Source organism: Ammospiza caudacuta, chromosome 2, assembly GCF_027887145.1.
Source record: "Ammospiza caudacuta isolate bAmmCau1 chromosome 2, bAmmCau1.pri, whole genome shotgun sequence".
Taxonomy (NCBI): domain Eukaryota; kingdom Metazoa; phylum Chordata; class Aves; order Passeriformes; family Passerellidae; genus Ammospiza; species Ammospiza caudacuta.
In genome coordinates, this window is record NC_080594.1 from 101,918,863 (window position 1) to 101,943,425 (window position 24,563).

Sequence of the window (24,563 nt, forward strand, 5' to 3'; positions counted from 1 at the left end):
GAGAGAAGGGCCGCTGCTGTTCTCGGGGTGCACTTGACCCTCACCCGCACCCCGCTCCGCTGGCGGGCACAGGCCCAGCGCACGCCCCGGCCCCCATGGCGCTGAGGCAGCGCCGCCAGGGCCGGGAGCTCTCGCCTCCTGCAGGGACTCCCCCGGCCCAGGGAGGGCGGCCGCCCCTCCGCCGGCGGGACGCGTCCCCCGCGCCGCCGCCGCCCCTCCCGCCGCCGGCTCCCGCATCCCGCGCCGCGCACCCCGCGTGACCGGCGGGGCGGGCACGGGCGGGCACAGGCGGGCGGCCCGTCCCCGCAGCGCCCGGGGCCGAACGCCGCTCCCCTGCCGAGGGCAGAGGAAGCCGGGCGCTGCATCCCCGCTCCGTCCCGGCCGCCCGCCCCCGCCGGAGGAGCCGGGGGCGGGGCGGGGCCGGGCCGTCCGCGGCGCCTCCCCGCGGGAGCGGGCGGGGCTCCTCTCCTTTGCGCCATGATGAACAAATGACCTCGCGGGGAATGAAATTTAAGTTCCACCGGGGAGAGAGAGTTCTCTGCTTCGAGCCCGACCCCACCAAAGCCAAAGTGCTCTATGATGCCAAGGTGACCGGCCGCGCGCGCTCCTGCCTCCCCCTCCCGCGTCTCCCCGGGCGGGAGGGCGCGGGGCGGGGCCGGCGCGCGGCCCGCCCGCTCCCGTTACGGCTCCTGCTCTCCCGTTACCGCTCCCGCCGGGCGCTGGGCGCGCCCCCGGGCGGGAGGCGGCGCGGGAAGCGGCCCTGGGCCCGGCCGGGGACGCGGCTCCGCCGGCAGCTGCACTTGTTGCGGGAAACGGGCGCCGGCCCGGGGAGGGGGGAGCAGGCGGGGAGGCCGCGGTGCGGGGGCCGCCACGGGACAGGGAGACGAAGCGAGGCGGTGCCGTCCCCGCCGGGCCTGGCCTCCCTCCGTTATTGCTCCCTGCGGCGGCTCAGGCCGGTGCCCCGGTGGGGCTCAGCTCTCTCCCCGCGCCACGGGAGCCCCGGGGGCGGGGGTGCGCGTAGCGGCTCTTTGGGAGTCTCTGGGCCTTGGCCGCGCCGGGAGCAGAGGCGATGGGGCCTGCCCGCCGCGGCAGGTAGACAGCGGGGCCCCGAGCCGCCCTGGGAGTGCCGCCGGCCGCGCTTCCCGCCGGCCGCTCCCGGCTGAACACCTGCAAAGTAATTCTGAAGTCTCGCTGCCACCCCTGCAGTTTTGTAGTGTAGCTGGATCTATTTCCTGTCACGCTTTCCCACGCTTACTGCCCGCCCCTCTGCGTTTCAGAAAGGTGTAAGTGGTACCGCTGGTGAAGGAGAATATACGGCAATAGGAGAGTGAGCCGTGCGCGGTGGGCCGTAGGTGCTGCAGTAAGAGGTGACTGCCTCAGTTAGGGCCTAACCGTAAGGGTAGTGAGAGTAATGATAGAGCTTTATGTAAATAGTGTTGCTTTAAGGTATCAGTGGTACACAAAATTATTTTTCAATCCTGAATCATCATTAGAAACAGAATTCTGGGTGTTTTTTTTGTTACAGAGAGGGATAAAAAAGGAAGTGTTGTAACTGGATCCTTAATGAAATTAGTACTTTTTGCTGCAGGTTTGTGAGTGTGCTTATCCGTGTTTCTCAAACATCTTTGTTTAGGAATGCCACCGTCCTGTAATATTTTGCTGCCCTTTTGTTTGTACATTTACTCCAATGTCCTAACAACCTGGCAGCTGTAGTTGCTATCCCTATAAACTATAACCTGAGTACAAAAATGCATTGTACCTCTTCTTCTTTACTGTCAAGTACTGTAAACAGCATAACTGTCTGTGAATCCATCAATGGTTCTTAAATTCTGGACACCCAAATTGAAACCTCACTAGTAGCCTAAGTACTGATAATGATCTATATTGAAAGCTATTCAAGCATAGGCACCATATCTTTTTCTTCTGAGGTACAGGCCCTTTCAGACTGGCCATTGCACATTTGTAAAAATGGAAGAAAACAAGGATTGAGATATTCCCAAAGCCTCTTAATGTTTTGTGACCGAGAGTCTGTGGTGTTCAACAGAGCAGTATTTCTATGGTTTATGTATAGAAAACTGTGTTTCCTGCTTAGGTGCTTGAGCAGACAGCACAGAAGAGAAAGTGTAAGTAGCCCAAATCTGCATATCCACACTGTGCTACTGCACTGTTTGATGTTTCCCTTTGTCTGTCTTGAAAGCATGGGACCTTTGAGGATAGGACCAAGACAGTGAGCAGTCTGCAATGTTAAGAGTAGTCAAGAAGAAAGCTAAGTTTTCTGATCATTTAGTATGATCCTGTTCATGTCAATATTAGCTGTCAGAATATTGTCTGTTTAATTTTCTTTTTTTTCTTTGTGCATAAACTTTCTAAATACCCGATGGCTTACTTTCTCTCAAGTTTTTTAATATGTACCCCTCAATATTTGTTTCAGATTGTTGATATTGTTGTTGGAAAAGATGAGAAAGGCAGAAAGATTCCAGAATATCTGATCCATTTTAACGGTTGGAACAGAAGGTAAGAACCTATACGTGTGGTTTCAGTTCTTCCATTTTTTCTATGTTATTCTGCAAAGGTAGGCTTTGCATAGAATATCAAAGGACCAATGTTTGCAGGAGTATTTTGTTTTTGTGAATGCCTTTAATATACTTGCTCATGTTGACATTTGTATCCATAAATTTCAGTGAATCGGTTTGATAGATGTGAGTTTAAACCTTATGGGATATCTGCCTGTGCCATATACTTATGGCACCTAAGTTTCCATTAGTAAAAGGTATATGCTTTGTTATATCTAGCTCTGCATTGTTTGATTATCAGTACAGAGTGCTGTGTCTTGACTGTGATTGATAGTATGTGTCAGTGCTAGAAATGCTGTTTTGGATTAAGTCAAGGCTTGACAGATTTTAGATGGCAATGTGAGAGCTGAAGCCATGTTAGCAGAGAAGAGTGCAAACCTTGTGATGCAGGGCTTGCTTCTGAGTGGCATTAAACAAGTCCTTTGTAGATTTAAAGTGTATTAATTCATTGGCAATCATTAGTGGCATATATTCATAGTCATTTTTTACTTTCTTTTGACCTGTCCTTAGCTGGGATAGATGGGCAGCTGAAGATCATGTTCTTCGGGATACAGACGAAAACCGCAGATTACAGCGTAAATTGGCACGGAAGGCTGTGGCTCGCATGTAAGGAATCCTTTTGGCCTCAAAATTAATCAGATTCATTTTCAGATTCAGACAGATACATCCAGGTGTCTACAACTGAGCTTGGTGTCTGAGCTCATGCTGTAGGTGTTAGATAGATGCATAATGCAGTCAGTGCATTCTAGAGAGCTTCTCTAAGCTAGAGACATGTGGATTGTTACTAACACTCTAAATGACTAACAACTCAATAGCTGTGTTATTCCTAACTATTGCTGTGAAATGCCTGTGTGTTGTATCTGCATCTTCCCAAAGAAATGTACTTGCAAAACACTTCAGGAAAATCTGAAGTATTTTTGAGCTAAAGGCAATAATCTCATATTGGTTGGCTATGGCTAGAGGATCTGTTTGAGAACGTGAATGTGAGGTAATGTACAGACCTTGGGGTATCCAGTCTGAAATAGGCATTGTCCAAATAATTTCAGCTTTAATTAATGAAAATAACTCAAACATAGGTTTCCTGTGCATTTGCACATAATCAAATCAGTTAGGATAAACAAATGAAATAATACTACCCAGATGTCAGTGAACCATTTTACTTTCTGTAGGAGAAGAAAGGGAAGAAAGAAGAGACGCTGCAGGTTGCCTGGTGTTGACTCTGTGTTAAAAAGCCTTCCTGCTGAAGAAAATGATGAGAGTAGTGAAAACTGTGAGTTTGTTTTCTTCCTTTGGTGACTGGTGGGATGCCTTGACCTGGGGATAGGTGCATGGTGTCAGTTGCCATGGGAGTATCCTGGTCCTTCCTATCTGAAATAGTCAAAGACAGTCATATGAAGAGTGGGAACTATGTTTCATGCTAAGCATCTGTTAAGTTGGAATATCTGTTTTCTTCTTGTAGTCCAGAGGCATCTCCTTGCATCTCTTCTATTCAACTGTTTTAATCAGTGATTTCAGAGCTCAGTACTGCTTTATTTAGTGTAGTGTTAATAGGTGTGAGAACCCCTCAGATTTCTTCGTTTGATGTTCGGAAACACAACATTTCCCTGCTAGTGTTTGTGTATTTTTGAGGGCAATAAGATTATTTTTTTCCCCAGTCTACCTCACACAAAGGTCTGTTTCTTGTCAACTGACTGTCTGATTTCACTTTCAAGACAGATTTTTAATTTCTTGCATTTTCCTTTGTGACTAGAAAGCCAGCAGGAACATTGGCTGGCACTTAACTGATGTTCTGGGAACTGCTGCTGCACAGATTCATGCCTTTTGATTGAGTGATTAATATGTTAATCCTCTGTGGAGAACTAAAGTCCAATGAAAATGTGGGTGTTCAGGAATGTAGGGAGCTTTTAAAAGTGAATGTTTTTCAGTTAGAGAGGAGGCAAGAATACTTCCTATTAACTCACATGTTTAAAATATTTGTAGTGGGCTGTAAATAATGCATGTTTAATTCAATTAGAATTACTCATCCTCATTAAATATAACAAGATAATTGTGGTTTTTTAGTGGGTTGGGTATTTTGTTTTTTGGAGTTTTTTGCATTGAGGCCTCAAACTGACTGGTCATAACCTCTGTAATGTAATAATGAATATGTGAAATCTCTTTTATGCAGCTATAAGTAGTTCTTCTTCTGACGACAGTGATGAAGGAACAGATGAAGAAATAAAGAGTGAAGAAAGTGACATAGATGAGAGGACAGAAATGGTATTTTTGTGTGTTCCTTAAGTTAATAGTATTTATTATTTATTAGTATTAAGTATTAGTATTAATAGTATTTAGTATTTATTATCATCTGCACTTGAAATTCTTGGAAAATTGAAGTAGATAAAATATAGGCCACAACTGGTTATTTAGCTGGAATTAAAAGCATAATTTTCTTATTCCTGGTGTTTACTGTGATTGTGATTTTGAAAATTATACAATGTCACTTTCTTATAGAACTGTATGATATACTGCTAAAAATACACTTTTTTTCCCCCCTCTCATTCTACACAAAAGACTCATGTGGAGAAAATGTAGCAGACTACATTTTCCACTTTTGTGGGTGCTGTAAAAATTTCCTTGTCTATGCAGGTTGAACAAACTGATAGCAGCAGGATGTTTGTCATGTATTTTACTGTGAAACAGGCATGTCAACCCTTGTCTTAAGTTAAAATATAGAGAGGACTGTTCTGTTTTCAAGAAAAAAACCAACATTTATTTTTCCACAGTAAACAGTTGATCTGAAGATGTGTAGACTTTAACAACTACGGTGTGGGTGATCTGCAACAGCAACACCTAACAAATTTGTTTGCTTTTTTTTTTAAAGTTAAATACTTAAGAGAACATTAAATTAAAAAAAATAAAAAATGAATTTGCAGATGTTTTCAAGAGCAGTATTGTTAAATAGTTTAAGCCTATTATCCACTTGTATCCTTACTATTGAAGTTACTGTTTCACAACCAATATATTGTTTTCTTTCACTGATCTGTTGTAGAAAGAAGAACAAGACACTCATACAAAAAGGGACATGGAAGAAAGAGCAATAAGCATAGAAATTCCTGAAGTCTTGAAAAAGAAGCTTGAGGAAGACTGCTACTATATTAATAGAAGAAAAAGGGTATAAAATAAAAGTTGGGGCTCTAATGTGCATAAGGGTGTGAGGTAGTTTTTGTTTATACAACTGGAGTTTTTAACTTCACCTTTTTAGCTTCATTTGAGCTCAGGGCAAGGAAGAATACAAAGAGTGTAGGGAGTAGCATTCTCTATAGCTATAACAGTGGCTTGTCATATTTAGCAGTGTACTGTTGTGGTTCCTCATGGTGCTTTAGAATGCAGATTGGTTTTGAAAGCTGGAAATGCAGCAGGCTTGTTAATCTGACCATGTTTCTTCTTTCTCCTGATGTTGATAAAAAATTCAGTTTAAGGGTTGAAATTATACAGTCCTGAATTTGCTTTATGCACTAGATATTTACTAAATTAGTTGGTACATTATAACTTATGGTTTTTATAAGACATTTTTTGTTTCTTTTTCAGCTAGTGAAGCTTCCTTGCCAGACAAATATAATAACCATCTTGGAGTCATATGTAAAACACTTTGCAATTAATGCTGCTTTCTCAGCCAATGAAAGGTCTCGGCACCATCAGATGACTCCACATGCTAATATGAATCTTCATTATGTGCCACCAGAGAAGAAGTGAGTAATCTTTAGTCCACTGCTGTTGTAACAAGAAGAATGAGCTTGCATTCTGTGTTCTGTTTTATGGCTGTTCACTTCTGTGAGCTTATACCATAATGTATATCTATTTACAGGGCTCAAAGTATTTGACAGATAACTATAGCAGAGTAACACTGATAACTTGTTTACCGGTGAGAGAGTCCCTGTATTCTGAAAAGTCATTATGCAAAATATCAATATTCTGTTTTATCGTGTAAATTCTTATATTCTAAATATTGAGGTCTGTTTTGAAGAATGTGTTGCTGTTGTCAATGTGGAGAATTTCATATCTGATATAAGAATAGCCTACTTAGATAAACTTGAACAGGTTCATGTTTTAAAAAGGATAAAAATTTAATACAAACACTTATAAAGATCTCCAAGTGCAAGTTGCTGGTTTGTTTTAAGTGGATATATGGTCTTAAATCTTAGAGTCAGTATGTAGGGAAACTGTGGTAACACAAATCCTGATTTGTTGAAATTCATGTTTTAGTCTGTTTTCTCAGCTGAGCTGTCTGTTCTTCTACCACGTTACAAATGCATTGACCATACATGTTTGCAGTGTGGTGGTTTTTGATTGTTTTGGGGATTTTTTTCTCTTATGTTAAAGATTTTTGATATTAGATAAGACTGCTTCTATCTAAGTACAATGGGGTGAAATCTTGTTATTTTTATCAACAAGAAATCCTGACTTGTGTTAGTGTTCTATTTCAATGGTGTGTATTTATGCTATTCCTTGAAGTATTTTAGCCTGAGTGTCTTGTTTTACGTTGGTGTCATTCATTCTTTGACAGATTGACACCTTTCATTCTTTGTGGTATAATCTCCCAAACAAAAGGTTAGATAAAATATCAGAAATATAAACAGAAGGTTTTACACACATTATGATTTTTACAGGTTTATGTTTAAGTAACTTCCTCAATAAAAACAATGTTTTAGTAAAAAAAAGGTATAGTTTCAGTGATCATTAAGTGGGAGAAATTCAGCTGACATCTTCATTGTTTTTCCCTTAGTGCTCTAACACTGAAGGTTATTGACCTTCTTGGATTTATAGAATTTCTGCACATGATGGTCCCCTGGCCCAATTCATGTGTATCAGTTTTAGTAGGTGGTATGAAATATTGGAGGTTTGGAATTTCTAACATGGATAATTTTGGGAGAATCAAATTGTTAACCATACACATATGTGCACTTGAAACATGAGAGGGGAAACCTTCACAAAGGTGAGAGGTGTTGCTGGTGTGCTGCACTTTGTGTTTTTGGTTCTTGTAATAGCTTGTATAGTCACCACCTAACCTTGTAAGTCTTTCACGCAGACCTGAAACTGAAATTCCTGGTAGCCTCCAAATGTAGTGCTCTAATTAGGAGAACAGACCATTGGAAACTGCTCTCCCATGCAAATGTATCTGGTTTTGTTGGTTTACTGGATAACTCTTGAGCACAGCTCAACTGCAGCTTAGTAGCTATAGGTCAAATTCTGCTTTTGCCTTTTAGACAGAGATTCAGTCTATTGAGTACTTACTTGTTCTGGTGCACAGGTGCCTCTTTTTCAGCATAGTGAACTTGGAAAACCAAAACAATGTTTACCTGAAAAACATCTAACGAACTTTATTTATTTGTTTGAGGTTGTGAAGCAGACCTTTTAAAAGAACTTGTATTTCTGAAGTTAACAAGAGCAATCACCTTCTTTTTAAGTGTGTTTTTAATCACTTATCATTACTTAGTGATTGAATCAACATATTGTAGTTATGTTAATCGACTGTATTATTGAGCAATTTTGTGCAACTGTGCTGAAAAATAGTGGCATGCAACTTTGAAATTCGTAATTTTTTTCCCCTCTAGTGTCGAGCTATGTAAAGAGATGGTGGATGGGCTGAGAATAACCTTTGACTTCACACTTCCCTTAATTTTGCTCTATCCTTATGAACAAGCTCAATTTAAGAAGGTGACTTCATCAAAATTCTTTCTTCCCATCAAAGAAAACTCAACAAATACCAACAGGTAGGTTAGATATAAGAAGTTTAATATGCCTTATCTCAAAAGGTAGGAGAATGTGGTATCCTTGGTTCTTAACTAATTTGAAGAAAAGCATACTTCTGGAGAATAGAATTCAGTAGAAGAGCTCATCACTTTAATAGTTATTGGAAGGAGACTGTTTTCCCTGAATAAAAGTGTTCAATAAGTGTGACAGTGTTCACAGGGGTCTTGGGATGAGGAAAGAGACAAGGATCTGACTCCATGTTTCAGAAAGCTTATTATTTTATGGTATATATTATATTAAAACTATACTAAAAGAATAGAAGAAAGGATTTTATCAGAAGGCTAGCTAAGAATAGAAAAAGAAGGAATGAATAACAAAGGCTTGTGTCTCAGACAGAGAGTCTGAGCCAGCTCACTGTGATTGGCCATTAATTAGAAACAACCACATGAGACCAATCACAGATGCACCTGTTGCATTCCACAGCAGCAGATAACCATTGTTTAAATTTTGTTCCTGAGGCCTCTCAGCTTCTCAGGAGGAAAAATCCTAAAGAAAGGATTTTTCAGAAAATATCATAGCTACAAATAAGATCTGTGAAACTAGAAGAATTTCTTTTGTTGCTAGAGCCCTGACCATCTCAATTCTGTAAACCTGCCCTAATTACCTAGAAATCAGGAGGAACTTTCCCCAAGCCCTCCTCTGCTGAATCCACCCACACCTCAATCGACTGACAGCCAGCCCACCACAGGGGAGCCAGCCACGCCGAAGAGGAGGAAAGCTGAGCCCGAGATCCTGCAGTCTCTGAGGCGTTCGACGCGCCACAGCTCCAACTGTGACAGGCTGTCGGAGAGCAGCGCGTCCCCGCAGCCCAAACGGCGGCACCTCGACACCCCCGCATCCATGCCAAAGCTCTTCCTGCACCTGGAAAAAAGTAGGCTTTTCTTCTTACATTGTGGGCCTAAACAAAGCATAAAGTTCTGTTCTTTAAGTGCTGCATGGGCTGTAAACTCAGAGAAAGAAATGGAAGTCGTTAACTTCTTGTATCAGTTCTTTAACTCTGAGGCCTCATTACCGAAGAGAGAAATACAAGGCAATATTGTCAGTACTTTGGGATATTTTTCCACAGAATGCAATGAGCTGCTTTTCTGAGAGTCTATTTTAGGATAACCTTTATTGAATTCCAGTGTTTTAAGAATTCAAACATTTTAGCAGCAGGCCTTAGATGCATTTAATGGCTTATAGTTCCAGGTAGTAGTTTACAAGTAATAAAATTTTTCTTTTTTCTTTTGTTTTGTTTTTCCTTTCATTTTGAAGAAACCCCTGTCCATAGCGGGTCATCTTCACCTATAACTTTGACTCCTAGCAAAGAAGGGAGCACGGTGTTTACTGGCTTTGAAGGTAGAAGAAACAACGAATTGAATGAGGTAACATTTTGATGTTTCTGTCCTAGATGTAATGATTGAATGTTTTGCAGACCTCAGAGTAAGGCTATGTAAGAAAAGATTTTGTTGGTATTACTTATTTCATCTTTGAATTTGAAGTTCTATACATTCTAAATTGTTTATGACATAAAATTTTCATAACCGGTATTTTCATATTTTATCTATAGGTTTTGTCCTGGAAATTGATGCCAGAGAATTATCCACCAAGTGATCAACCACCACCTCCTTCATATATCTATGGGTCTCAACATTTGCTGAGGATGTTTGGTAAACTAATGCAAAATTTTCTGCTCAATCAAAGTTGCTTTATATTTTTTTTCCAGTCCTGATATCTGTGTGATTTTTCTGTTTGCTTTATTAAATTTATTTTTATTCTTGGAGGAATGTACATTTTAATCTATTTGGAACTTTAGGCTATTCATAGATTTGGTTATCTTTTATTGGCTCTGTATGCCTTCATTTAAGAAAGGCAAAGCAGTGTTACTTCCAGTACACTGTCAAACATCATTAAACCCAGCATCATTCACCTTCTCAGCATGTTTCTGTTTAGTAAGGCTTTGAAAGATCAAAAGTAGCTTGCAAAGGAAAGTGGGGTCTGTGGTGAGAAGAAATTTTTATATTCTTTTCTATGTAGTGGATAAAAGTAATTTGAAGTTGCATTTACAAGAAGAGGTATAAACATTATTTCTTTTATTCACAGTAAAACTACCAGAAATACTGGGGAAGATGTGCTTTCCTGACAAAAACCTGAAGGCTTTAGTAAAACACTTTGAGATGTTTCTGAGGTAATGTGACACAATGTACTGCAGCAGTGTTTCTATTGTTACATAGATCTAAATGTCTTGGAATGGCTAAGGGGACTTAAAATAAGATACTCATTTTCTATAACTACAAGATTAGGATAAAATTAGTATACCATTTTAACAACAGCAATTTGAGTAAAGATGAATGTAAGATTTTTCTATTTTTTAATTCCACTTGAAGGGAATCAGAATTTTCTACTTTCAATTTTGATAAACACATTGATATAGAACTGAAGTGTGAAAGTTTGTTCATATGTATAGAATGATAAGTCTGACTTGGTTAAGTAGCATGTTTTATGAAGAAATGCAAAGTCTGCATTGGTATTTTTTATCAATATTAGCAGGAGGAGAAACTTGTTCTTTAAAATGTGTTTTTAAGTATGCTGATTTCTTAAAATAAATGTCTGTCTTAACTGAGCTTTGAGCAGAAGGATTTCTCTGTGATGCAGTGCAGTCGTTTGTAGGGATACACAACTCTGTGTGGCTGCACTAGCTCCACCACTGGAGCCAGTAAGGTCATACCTGCCCCATGATCAGATTGGTTTATCAGGTACTGTAATTAGTATTTCTGCATGACATTGAGCATGTGGTTACATATCTAGTGTTGCTCTGTGTTGTGCAGTGTCAGTACACTGGAAAACAAAATTGCCAAGGAAAACTTTCAGAAAAAGGTGTTGTAGATGGTAATGGAACAGATATGGAAATTGTAGCTTAAATTTGGTCAGTGACATAGGGAAAGGTAACCTAGTATTACACCAGCATAAAAAAACCCTTGTGTTAGATATCAGGGAGATGAAAGCTTTAAAATGCTTTTACTTTAATTACTTATTGAAAATAAAAAAAGGTTTCCAATGTCAAAATTTCTACACAGTTTTTCTCTGGGAGCAGTTAGTTGTCAAGTTTTGCTGATTCCATTTTGCATCTCTTTTGTTAGATTCTTGTTGGCATTCAAAATACCTTTAAATTAAACAGGACATAATTAGAGCTCACTGTTGGAAGACTGTTTTTGCTTGAAGTGAATATTTTTTAGGGAGCTTAACTGACTGTCGATCAGATCAGTTTTTATCAGACTTTTGACTGTTCAGGTTCTCCTGTGTTGGTAGAGCAGATCTCTGTTCTTTAATGTCTTTAATAAGCATGTTTTCATATCCATGCTGTGGATAGTCTTTAATGGAGTAGAATAGATGGAAGGAGAAACCTGTCCCCTACACCCCATAAAATAAAGGTTGCTTATTGGGAAAGGGTTGCTTAAGGGAACTGAAATTTCTAGTGATAGTATCTGTATGTGTTTTGCTTTTCCATCTGAGCATTTCATTGAAATGTGTAGTCATCTATAAATAGAAATAAAAATCATATTTCCACATCAGCATTTTTAGGGGAGATAGAACTGTGGTTTTGAAGCAAATCTTTGAGTAGTTCACCTTTTCCATGCTTTGTGTGGTGGTGGAGAGTCCTCCAAATACACAACCTGCATTCCTTTCAGAAACACTTAACCAGAGGTGTGCTTCAGTCCTTGAGGCCAGGCTACAACAAAACCAAATGAGCCCCGCAAGGCAAGGATAATGTGGATATCATGTATCTGTTACAGCAAAATATTGGAACGCTGGTTTTTTTCCAAGCACTTTCTATTTTGACAGTGTCAAGAAAGCTTCAAAGTTACTGCTGTAGGAAGCATTTGATCTTTGATAGCTTTGTAATAAATACTTTCCTTAGTCTACTTTCCTTGTCAGCTATGCTACTGGGCAACAGAAACCAGTACAAATTATTAGATACTTTTTTCTTAACGTGTATTCATATGGTGCTTTGAAAAATTTTTCATTTGGGTATTTATTTCTCATGATGCTTGTCATTGGAAGTGGTCAAAAAATTATTTTCTAGACATTTGTTCGAGCTTGTTTTTTATCACAGAAATAGTTCTGCATTTTCTGGTTGTAATCACAAGAAAACTTGAGTTTGAGGTGACATCTGGTACTGATGCCTGGAAAATAGCATAGATGTTCCCAACAATATTAGAGTGAATATAAAAGCAAAGCTTTACTTGAAAGCTTTCAGGTAGACAATATGGCAAAAATCACACGTGGTATAGTAATTCCACAATTTTTATAAAGTCAATCAAGTAGTATACTTACCATATATTGTCCAATTAAAAGGTTAATTGGTTAGGTAATAATCCCTGGGGTCCTGCCCCACTGAAGGCAGAGGTTTCTTTTGCCCCACTTTTTTTATGTCTGGTCCAGATTCTGGTTGAAAAACAGAATGTCTGTGTAGTTGGTTTTCTTCTTGGAGTAAGACTAAACAATATTTTTAAGGTTTGCTTTTTAAATGTAGGGAAGAAAGGTAGGAAAATTGCTAGAAACTACAGCCATGCTTTAGCAATCTACAAAGCTACAAATACCTGAAAGATACAAAAACCTAAAAATCTTTAGGCATCAGTACTAGTTCTTCAGTTTTCACATTCTGTCTTTTCCTTTTTGGGAATTAAAAGATTAATGAGTGATTATTATAAATATTTTATATCAGTTCTGTTCTGGCTTAACTTTTGAACAGTAAGATCTTCCCTACAACATCTGTATGCGTTAGGTAATAGCAGCCAGTTTACTTAGGACTGCTTAATTATTTTTGGGGTTTTTTTTAGTGAACTGCTCTTGAGTGAGAAGCTTAAGTACTCTCCTTTTCTTTATTTCTCTAATAGCAGGCTCTAATAGCAAAGGATTGATGGGTCTGCTTGCATTAATTAAACTACTCCTGAATCTTCTTTGATGTCTAGTAGAGTAGTCCAAGCATTAGTAGTTTATGTATTCTTAAATAAAACTTTCATGCACTGCACAACTGATTTAGTTCTTGCGTAGATACTGATATAATTTTGATTTATGATTTTGTGGCTAAAATTTATAGTTTACCATTTATATTATTAATCTCCTGTGAGCTGAGAAACTTGACGCTTATGTAATGTAATACTTTTTCTGTGAGCTTGTTGTCTTGAGCTTGCTTAGTTCATGATAGATGCATTAAATTAGCTTTGAGATGCTACATGGATAATATTTTCCAGTCATGCCCTCAGACTGCTGCTAGACAAGATTTTTCTCAATTTCCCAGACAACATATATTTTTAAGAAATGTATGAAATGCATCTTTTTGACTTTCTTGTTAAGTAGAAACTCTGCCCTCTTAATCCAGCTTCCTACAAGTGTGTAAAATGAAAATTTCTTCATGGAAAACAGGAAAGTTTATTTCTCAATAATAGAATTTGCAGAAGAAAATCAGATTCTCAAATTACGTACAAAACTCTGAATCTTAAATTATTTCTGAAATAATTCATAGTACTTGCAGTCTAAAATAGACTCACCAGTTGATTTCAGTGAATTTCACTTAGTGCACATTCAGTCTGTGGGAGTTAATGCTTTAGTGGTGCTTACTGGTGCTAACTGGTAATTGGACTAGTGAAAGGCCCCTGATTAAATCTCCTTGCCTGTTAATAGCTTTAGAGTAAGAGGAAGTATTAGCTTTAAACTAATTCCATTATTTCAGCCACTTTTGAAATAAAATGCTGCATATGCTCTATTTTACAATTTCCTGGCATTGCAAGGGGCCTAACAGGCCTCCAAAGGTTGCCTCAGTGGTGAGAAGTGACTGGCAGGAAGGTGCCCATTTCTATTTTGCTATTTCCATTAATTTGCACACAGCCTTGGCTTGGAAAACTGTTTTGGAATTAGAGGCCCTCTCCCAAGTCTGTTAACCAATAGGAGCTACTTAAGAGTTAACAGTATGTCTGTTTTTACAAGAGCAAGACCCATCTTCACTGAGGTAATTTCAGAGACTGTCATGTGCATTTTGGGAAAAAAGGCAAAATGAAGTGGTATAGAAAAGCATAGACAGATATTTTGACTTTGATGAAATACAGAAGAATAAATAAGTGATGAAATATTTCTGAAATACTTCTAAAATTTCTAGTAAGTTTTTTTTTAGATGATGCCAATGTATTAGTTCAGATTATGGACAGGTAACAGTCAAATATTTTAGTTTTGTTAAAAACCCACAGATATTTCAAACTCAGTATTTCCTTTAAGCTTAAATGTCTTTTTTTTTTCCCACTGATGCTCTAAAATATGCTTTTATCTGTTGTGCCACTCTGCTCCATGGGTAGGAAAATATTTTGATACTGATGAATTTTTCTGAGAAGGAAGCCAAATCAGAGGACTGTAATAATAAAATGTGTATATACAAAGATGACAAGTTGTTTCACGTAACTTTAAGAAATAGATCTCTGGTCCTGACAGCAAATTTTGAGTGTAGTAATTTTATTATATATAACTGTAGTGGTGAATCATCACCACTAGTCTGTGCTAATGTACAATTATGGGTGGTTATTTGTGTCTGAGAATGAAAAAATTAATCGTTGCAAATGGTGAATGAACTAGAAGACATCTTTAGTTAGGCAAAGTTGCTTTGTAATAGAGTTCCTGTTCATTGTGAGTCATTGTGGCTTCAGTTGCAAAAGGGCAAGTAATTGAAAATCACATTCTGAAAGATGGAAAAGAATGCAATTGTGCCAGTGTTTCTTATATTGTATTATTAATTGATTAATATTGTTGAATTATACTGGGTTTTTTCCTCTCAGTTTTTTGAATTAACCAGTTACTTGGTTACAACACACTAGAAAACTTCATAGAATTGGAACATAAATTGAGAGAAAATCAAGTTTCTGGGTATAAATGGAGACCTGGGTTTAGAGTGCACAAACACATAAAGCAACATTTTTTTCCAAGTTTTGAAACACTTTGAAGGGAAGGAATTTTTTGTGCACAGTTGGGTAGAAAGGGGCCCTCTCAAACTTTTGGCACCTTTAGGTAGAATGCTTCCCACTGAGTACCTGGTATTGTGCAGGTTCTTACTTTCAGTGGGCTTTGTTGGCTGCTTGGTCTGCAGAATGTGCTCATTGGTTTATTGTCCTCAGCTGAGGTTTTGCTGCATTGCCAAAAACTGTTCATGAAACTCTCCATGTGGATTGCTTCTCTTCCTTCTGCTTTCCAAATCTTCAGGTGCCTGGGAGTTTGAATGAGCATATTGGTAGTCAATAGCTGAGGCTTGGATCATGTATCTACATGTAGAGGTTGCCCCAAGTACTTTAAATGTGTTATGGTAGCTTTTTTAGAAGGCAGCTCTAGGGACCTGTGCTGGTCTGGTCACGGGGTCTTCATCCTCAAGACAAACCAAGGACTCCTGTATTGAGCTCTTGTAGGACTGTTTTTTTCCAAAAGGTCCTTGGGAAAATTAAATTTGCACTCACTCAATCTGATTCTTGGAAATGTTATGATGGTAGCTTGGCATCTTCAGGGTTCTCCACACTTCCTCTTAAAAGGCCAAGGAATATTATCTCAGTTTCTGTATATCAGTGAGTGATAAGAGTCCAGTCAACAAAACAGGCCAGTTTACTCCTTTAGCATGGTTCTTTAGCCATTGGGTATTAAAACAAACATCTGAAACCTCAATTCACTTCTTCTGTTGACTGCAACGGTGTTATGATGGACTTTGTCATCTGAACAACTTTCCAGATGGAGACAGGCCTGCAAATTGGGGAGGGGTGAGGGTCAGATGGTTGTATACAATTCTTCGTGAACCTAAAGCCTTTTAGTTTTCAAATCCTGCACTTGAGTAGTAGTGTCAGAGATGAGGTAGCTTCTTAATCTGCAAATGACATTTCTTTTGATGAGGTGACTCACAGAGCTAGGACTCATAATGGTCTTCTAGCAAATTTGGATAGATCATTACAGTAGCCTTTCAGACAGGTCACTGATCTCATCAAAGCATCTGCTTACTTTTTAAAATTCTGTAGGAGAATTTTGTAAGGTCACCTTTCTGGAAACTTTTCCTTTGGACTCTGTCTTCTTATACTTTAATGGCTGAGGATGTCTTTCTGAAAACTAAGGTTTTCTTTTCTTTGTCATTTTCACACTTTCTGGGCTGTCCCTAAGTTTATTCCCTAAGTTTATATATGTGATGGTAGCTGACATTTGTAAGAATTTTTTTTCTTCATTCAGAGACTTCTAGTAATAAATTTTGGTGGTGGTGTCAAGGCAAGGCCCACCAGAGTGTGCTCTTAAAACTCATACTAATTCAGTGACTCTTTTTGATATATGTTCATGACATGTGTCATATGGCCTTCTAATGTGGATAGTGATAATTCAGTTCTTCTTTTTGGTAAATCTACCTGTATAAATCAGTCAGATGGTAGTGTATTTATGAGGCTATTGCTTGCTTAAAAACACCCACACTTGAAGATCAGAACATAGCTTGAGGAATTCCTAAGTTGCCCACATCTTTTTCACTTGTCTCCATCCCCTCTAGACCTTCCTGAAGTGTTGCCCTTCTAGGAACCTGAGTTTGGAGGAAAATAACTGCATTGTGCCATGTTACCTCTGTTCTCTAAGCATGAGTTTGTTTTTGAGGACATTCATGATGAAAAATGCATGCAGTCTCAAATCAGTATGGATTGTGCCTCCCAGAAGTTGGTTGCTCATCAGCAGTCTTGCTTTATAGATGTATGCATATGAACTCTGTAAAAAGTATAAAAATGAAAGAGGCAATAATGCAGCAGGTGACTGAATGGATCAGATTTGTAAGTTAATCATGAAACAATTTCTGAATAGCTCCATAGCAATATGCTTTCTGATCTATTGCTGAACATTGGCTCTGTCTGCTAATTACAGCTCCCTCTGTCTTTAAATCTTGGCTCATGACTTTCAGGTAGCAGTGTAATTGATCTTGATGCTGGTTTAGCTTGTCCAAGAGCAAAGCAATAGTGAAATATCTGGGAGGCAGAAGTCTTAGGAGACTCCTAATATTTCTGTGTCAGCGTTCTGCACTCTGATGTCTTTTGAATAGAAAGCAGCTTCAGAAGGGCCCCCGCTCTTTGTATGCAGGTATAGAAAGAATTGTGACAAAGGCTGACTGTGTTCCTTCAGTAGTTTTCTTCTACTTCTCTGCAGAAAATAATTTGTGTTTGCTAGCTCTGGGGTGTTTTGCTTTTCACAACTGTTATGTGAAGAACAGGGAGATGTATGTTTGACTGTGTGCGGTTTCTTTTGAGTTGTAGCTGTAGCACACCATCTCAGCTGAAATTTCTCATCTGTACCAGCTGTCACTTTAGCATGCACCAAACTGGCATGTATCACTGATGATTTAAGCAATAGTCAGGAAATTTGGAAGAGAAAGTGAACCTGTTTCCCATTACATGCTGATAAAATTCTTGGAACTGTCAGCTACCCAAATGCCCTCTGAAACATGTTCCCTTCTGTAATCTAGCTTGTAGTACTGTGTTTTACTAAATGTTATCCAAAGATAGTAAGATTTTCATCAACCTCTGTAATTTTTTTAATGTCTTGGAGTCATTAATGTGTGTTAATGAAAAATTATCAATCAAATACCACTTGTTGTTCATCTTAACTGTATACAATCTAAGTACATCCAAAGTTAGGTTCAAGTCTGTTAAGCTTTAGGCTTTTCCACACTTGCTTCATACCAACCCCTCATCCTAGAAAGTGATTTGTAGCTAACTAAAGTCAGAGGTCATAGCAGTTGATGACTTGAGTATTTTATTAGCTTCTTAATTGCTATTTTTTTTAGTGGTTTGAACCATTTTACATCAGAAACCATTTAGGTCCCTTTATATACTGTTAATTGCAGAGCTGCTGTGAAATAAAGAAGTATGAAGGAAGTTGACAATGTACCTTCTAAATTAACAGTGACACACCATAAAGGATTGATTTCTTTTAAAAGAGTTTCTATTTCTCACTGCTTTTTCTAGTTACATCTAGTAGGATGTAACTAGTTATAACTCCAGTTTAGCATTTGTTTAGCACTTGCAAGGATTGGGGAAAAATCAACTCTTTTTCATTTATCTGCAGTTTTGTACTGTCACCATTTTCTATGAGCTCTGAGCAATTAATATATTTCTTATTGAATATAAATGCTTTATTTAGAGGATCTTGCCAGTATTCTTTGATGCTTTGGCTCTCTTTAGATCAAAGAACATGCCTAGTTCAGGCAGTGCAGCAGTGAGTGAGGTTGGAGAAGGCCTGTAGTTTTTATGCCATTTACATGAATATTTTTTTTAAATTGTACTTTCTATGTCCAAAGTATTGGCTATGCAAAACTGATATTTTCGGCTTCCAATAGTGAAGTCATCAGCCCAGCCACTGTTTCTTGAGAGAGCACAGATTCTGTAAATGACATTGTTTTCTGTTCTTTCTTTTGCTTCCTACTCTTAAAACACGCAGCTAGCATTTTGCCATGCTTATTGATGCTGATCTTTAATATCCAGGTATTTTTGAAGGTCTTTGTTTTTTTTTTTCTGAAGTACAGCTTGAGTGTAATGTTGAGTTTAATAACCATTTTGCCCTTTTTCCCCTGTTTATATACCTAGTATCTTTGAAATCAAAGGAAGGAACAGGGAGCTTATAGTCATTCTAGCTGTTTGTTACTGGTGTTTGTAGTAGCACTGTTTTCATTTTCAGTCCTAAACCAAAGAAACAGTTGTGTGTTAGCAGAGCAGGAAAACATGATAAAATATTGGGTGCTTGGTGGTTTGAATAGTATTTGCAGACCATCTTGCAGAAATATGAAATTAAGGAACTGAATTTGTGAAGGATGTGTTTTGTCATTGAAACTCATATTTAAATCAGAAAGATGGAGACCCTAAAGGCACATGAAATATATGAAAAATCATAATTTTACTTGCCTTAAAAGATATAGTTTGGCTCCTTAATGAATCCTGGCTATTTGTATAAGATACTGACAAGGTGATAACTGAAAATACTGGTTTGGGCATAAATGAAAGTAGTGTGCTGAGCAGGTAACTTACAGAAGTTGCAGAAAGATCTCTTCTTTTTCCTTCTGTGCTAGTTCTTTGAATTCTTTTTCTGAGTATAGTTTAACTTTCTGGGTTTTTTTTTGTTTTGTTTTTGAGCTTGAGGAATCTTTTTTTAATTCTTGTTGGATTTCAGAATGCTAGAAGAAGGCTGTTTTTCACTATGTGAAACTTGTAAAAAATAGGGCAAATCCTTTGTATGCCAAATTTCAAAGAGTAGTAATTCTTAATTCCCAGGCTGTGTTTTTGCTGAGCTTAAAAATCAATTTGAAAAAAGCTTTTCTCTTAAATGTTTTATATTCTGTTCTTTTTTTTTTGGTGTGCTTTATTCTCAGGTTTTTAGCAGAATACCATGATGATTTCTTCCCGGAATCTGCCTATGTAGCTGCATGTGAAGCCTACTACAGTACTAAAAATCCTCGGGCCATCTACTGAAGCTATTAGTAAGGATTAAATCCTGCTATACATAGCCCATGACAATGCTATTCTGCTACATGGCTACAAGATGAGAAAGGAATTAAAACAACTTCTGGAGTTGAAGACATTGGAAAATATCTTTATGATGGTTGGACTACTTAGGAATTGAGAACTGCTTTTCACAGATGTGTATAAACAGTGGTGTGAGTCACTTAGAAGGCTGGATATAAATCTGACTCCAGATGAATGAAGAAGCCTTGTTCTGACTTTACTGCACAGGACTACACAGAGTAATAAAAAGCAAAGGAGGCAAAAGCAGATGCATTGGCAACAGGACATTCTCATGAAGATAAATCACCATGTTGTGTTTCATTGTAGCTCAGCCTCTCCTGCCTGAGAAATAAGACTTGGCTAAACAGTTACATGAAGAGAATTTGTGACTGGTATCTTATGGATTGTTTTCCTCAAAAATTACATTTCATCTGTGGAACTGTCATGATAGAAAGGATTGCTTAATGTAAAGGTGGCTTTGCTGTTTGGCTAGTGTGACATCTGCCTCAAAAATGACTTTGTTGCTTGAATGAAAGATGTGTTGCTGACTTTGCATTTTGCAGAGGTGTATATAGACCTTTCATGGTAAAGCTGACACGGTTCTGAGCAGACCAGACACAGCCAGGGATTTGACATTTACCTGGCAATAAATGATTTCCAGAGCCGTTATGAAAGAACTCATTTTCTACAAGTAAATGGGAAAGTCAGTGAAGTCATTGCTCTTTAATTGGCAAACATTTATTTTCTTAATAAAGTTCACAGTGGCTGCTGTGTGGATGTGTGATTTTGACTGTCTAAAACATCTTGTTCGTGCTCAGTATTTTTGAGGGTGCTAAGTGTGCGTATAATGAGAGGTGGGAGCACTGACAACATATGGAGAGGAGCCTTTTCTGTATCATTGGATGTTCTTCTGCAGACTTGAAGGATGTCTCTTTAGACTTTTTTAGACACTTTGGCTCTGGAAATAGCAGTTCAGTGAGAACAGAGTTCCTACAAATGTGACAACACATTCAGTATAAATTAATTGAAACATAATTCTTGTTGTGGAAACCACATGCAGGACTTAAAACAGTGGCCTTCAGAATCCTTGGCTCTATCAAGATAGACACAGATTTTAAAAGCACTGAGAGAAAACAGGACTGGGTTACAGACTGCATTAATGACTCTGTAATCCTTCTTGGTTCAGAAAACTTCCACCTATAATGCAGAGCTCAAGTTTCCTCACATTTCTAGAAACTAGTAATTTGAAGGCATCCTCTTTCACACATAAATGGCAGGCTCAGGCTAAAAGGCCAAAAAAAAGTAAAATCTGCTGTTGATATTCATTGTCACTTTTCAGAGTGCTGTGGTGTGCTCAAGCTTATGAATTCAAAAGATTAGGATTACTCTGGTTTTAGTAATTTTATGAAGAGTGTACTGAACTCAGTTGTTAAACCAGTGGCATGGATGCATGCAGATTTGATGGTTGTTAATTCTAAAAATTGCCATTTAGCAGCACTACTCTTTTTTAAACACGTTTCTCTTGTACCAAGAAAACCCCGTATTTGTAAGCTTTCATCATTCTCGAATGACAGAAGTTTTGAATCTCTAGCAGAATCCATGTACATCAAAACTTTGCCAACATGTTTCATTCTAGGTTTAAATGCTGTTTCTCTAAAAGAGAGTTCAACAAAATGCAAACAAACTGTCTAATACGAGATGAGTCTAGGAATGCTGCCTGAAACTTCAAAATTAATCCTTTCTATTTTAAGAATGCTCATGTGCAATAGGACTGATCTGGTTTTGTTCCATTTTTTGCACCTGTGAGTATAAGACACATTACAAACTGAGTCCCGTTGTGTGACTGTTTAACTGTTGAAATGACAATTTCTGCATCAAGGGGTTGGGAGTACCGTTGGTATTGCCTTGTGGAGATGCTCAAAAGATGTGAGGGGGGAAAAATTCTGATGGTCCAGTTATAGTGTAGTCTTTGTGAACAGAATTTTTCATAAAATTCTCTTGAGGCTGCCGTTGGATGTAATATTACAAACTATCTTACTCTCATAAAAACCAAAAGCTTTTCTCCAAAGTTGTACACCTTTGTGCTTCTTGACACTTCTAACGGATATAACTTTCATATTTGAATATATATTTGAATTTTAAAAGTTTAGTTTTATAAATTCAGTTACAGTAATGTGCAACTTTGACATCCCTCTTTACTGTTACTCCTCATTTATGGCATTCCAGATTTTAATACCTGATTTTTAATTTTTTTTAAGCTGCAGCAGTGGGACACTCTTGCAAAAACTTGAAACGGAGTGCTCAAGAGGGACAGTTCTTACTGGTCTTCAAATATATAATTACCAGAGAGGGCCCCAAAATTCACTTGGAATGTAATGTTCAAAGGTTCTTGAACTCAGCAAGCTTAATAATGTAGCTATAGAGCCAGTGTGAATCTGGAGGAACTCTTTCAGTGTCCTTGACTAATCAGATGCTTGATGGGATCCACATCCATCTGAGGTGATGAAAGATGCACTGAACTATTTGCCATTATTTAGTTGCTCTTTGTAGAGTTACTCACACCGTGTTTTCTAACCTGGTTGAGTCACAATGGCATGGACTAGCTGCAGGAATATGAAAGCCTGACTGAAGCAGGCTGCGGGAGCCTTCAGAGGACAAGTCTGCCAGCAGACTTCAGAGGCAGTCCCCTGGAGCAGAGGAGTTGAGGAAGCAGGTTAATGGGCATTGATAGATCATACCAACATACCTGTTTGTACAAGGCTCACGTGCTCTGTTTCCAAGGGACAGCAGATTTGTTTGTGTATTTCAGGAGATTATCCCACTGTAATTACAGTGCACAATTACACTGGTAAATTTCCATGCTGAAGGTGAGTCCTGCACTTCCCTTCAAGAGTGGGGTGCTCCCATAGTGGGTGTGATGTTTTGGATATGACTGTTCTTGGGAAAAGGCAGAGGAGAGCAATTGCAGCCTAGGCTTAGAAGCAATGATGCAGCTGATGGGTGGGAAGAGAGCTGCTACCTGCACACCCAAGGTGCTTGGGCTGCACTCGTAGGACCCATTTCAGTACCTGCTCTGACTTGGCACAGGAAGGTACTTGAGGAGCTTTATGTAGTGCCACAGGACTATGAAACTGACCTTATGTTTAGTGCTTTACATAGACAGTAAAGTTTACCAAAGAAGAATAAACAAAACTTTAATATTCTTCTGTTTTATTCCTGATTTTAAGCTTGATTCTGTACCTATCATTCTTCAGGAAAAAAGAAGGAAATCAATACTGTTCTTTCAAGTGCACTGTCCAGAATTGCCATGTTGCCTTTCATTTTGCTGTTGTGTTTTTCAAGCTCCTATTTTAAAGCTCAGGCTTTCATGGGGGTCCTTTTCAACTGAGATGATGAATGTGAATGTGACCAAATGCTAATTAAGAATATCTTCCATGTCCCAGTCTGAAAGCTTAGGCACATGTTAGGGTTTCCCTTGGCACTTGGTGTGGGCTAACAGCCAATGTGTCGTCACTCCTTACGTCAGGAATGTGTGATGGGAACTTGTCAAACACTAGTGGAGGATAACCTTGCTCTGGATTATGCTGAGAGAAATGTCTGCAGTCAAGGAGGAAATAAAAAGCTGATTGGAAGTAAAAAGCTGTTACTGCTTTTCATGTTTATATCATCAAAAATGTTATCAACACATTTGGGAAGAATGCCGAGGAAATTGTCATTGGAGTAAAAATGTATATTGTGTACATTAAATCCTTCATTTTGTGAAAATTACACATTTTCTCCACTGGTATCTTTAGCACATCTTCCAAAAATATGTATACTGGGGTGGAAATAAGCTGCTGAAGGCAGGGGGAAGGAAGGAATATTTATTATTCTTCACCAAGTCTCAAGTCAAGCCTTTATTGTAGTAGCTGGCTGTAGGAAAGCACAATGCTGACAGCTCTTGGACAGAGCCTCATCTTAACTTTGGGCTGTTGCATGTTTGATCACTTTCAACTTCTGGACCAATAACAGAGGCAGAAAGTAAGATTGCACTTCAGAGCACATAAAGGCTAGTCCAAATTCAAGGATAAAATGCCATAGCATGCTTTGGCTAAATGTGTTTTGTTTTTGTCTCGTGTACTGTAGAATCTTTGTGATGGCACTTAATCACATTAACAAGTCAACAAGTTCCATTTTATGCCTTAATACATCTCAGTGTCTCAAGGTTCCCAGGAACAACAGTTCTAGATGGTATGTTCCTTTTTTGTTCCTTTGACCATAATCAGTACAACCTTGATGTGTTTACATAGTCAGCTTTTTCACTTGCTTATGAAACAATGAATTTGGAGGGATTTTCTGCTTTTTGTATAGCTGCATGCTTTTTCTGTATGAAATTAGTGAATACAGGTACTACACTGCTAGAGTTGGAGGTAGAAACACTTCAGTATTTCTGTCTCAGTTTTTGGTGGTTTTTACTTCAGTGACAACACCCCCTCCCCCCAACTCCTAAACCAAAGTTTGGAATATATATGGCTTCAGGAAAATGTTATCAGCAATGACTGAGTGGCAGATGTAGATGCTTACTAAGATCTAACTCTGTGCATTCTCTCTGTTGCATGCATAATGTATTTTCCCCATCTAACTCACATAGCAGATGACTTTTTTGCATTAAGGGTAAAGATTATAGCAAGCTGAATAA

General features: G+C 38.7%; 1 protein-coding gene across 3 annotated transcripts; it reads left to right on the forward strand.

Annotated features, from left to right (window-relative positions):
- The first annotated feature begins 434 nt into the window (after positions 1–434).
- Positions 435–20,656, forward strand: MSL3 (MSL complex subunit 3). Of its 3 annotated transcripts, none has more exons than XM_058825085.1 (13): positions 435–587; positions 2,432–2,514; positions 3,084–3,179; positions 3,743–3,843; positions 4,741–4,832; positions 5,605–5,727; positions 6,144–6,304; positions 8,168–8,326; positions 8,975–9,237; positions 9,621–9,730; positions 9,916–10,015; positions 10,449–10,533; positions 19,753–20,656. In XM_058825085.1, the coding sequence occupies exons 1-13, from the start codon at positions 489–491 to the stop codon at positions 19,850–19,852; spliced, it is 1,572 nt and encodes a 523-aa protein (XP_058681068.1). In that variant the 5' UTR covers positions 435–488; the 3' UTR covers positions 19,853–20,656. The 3 variants fall into 3 exon arrangements, with proteins under 3 accessions (XP_058681068.1, XP_058681071.1, XP_058681070.1); XM_058825088.1 differs by lacking the exon at positions 435–587 and adding an exon at positions 1,110–1,283; XM_058825087.1 differs by lacking the exon at positions 435–587 and adding an exon at positions 1,233–1,367.
- The last annotated feature ends 3,907 nt before the right edge of the window (positions 20,657–24,563 follow it).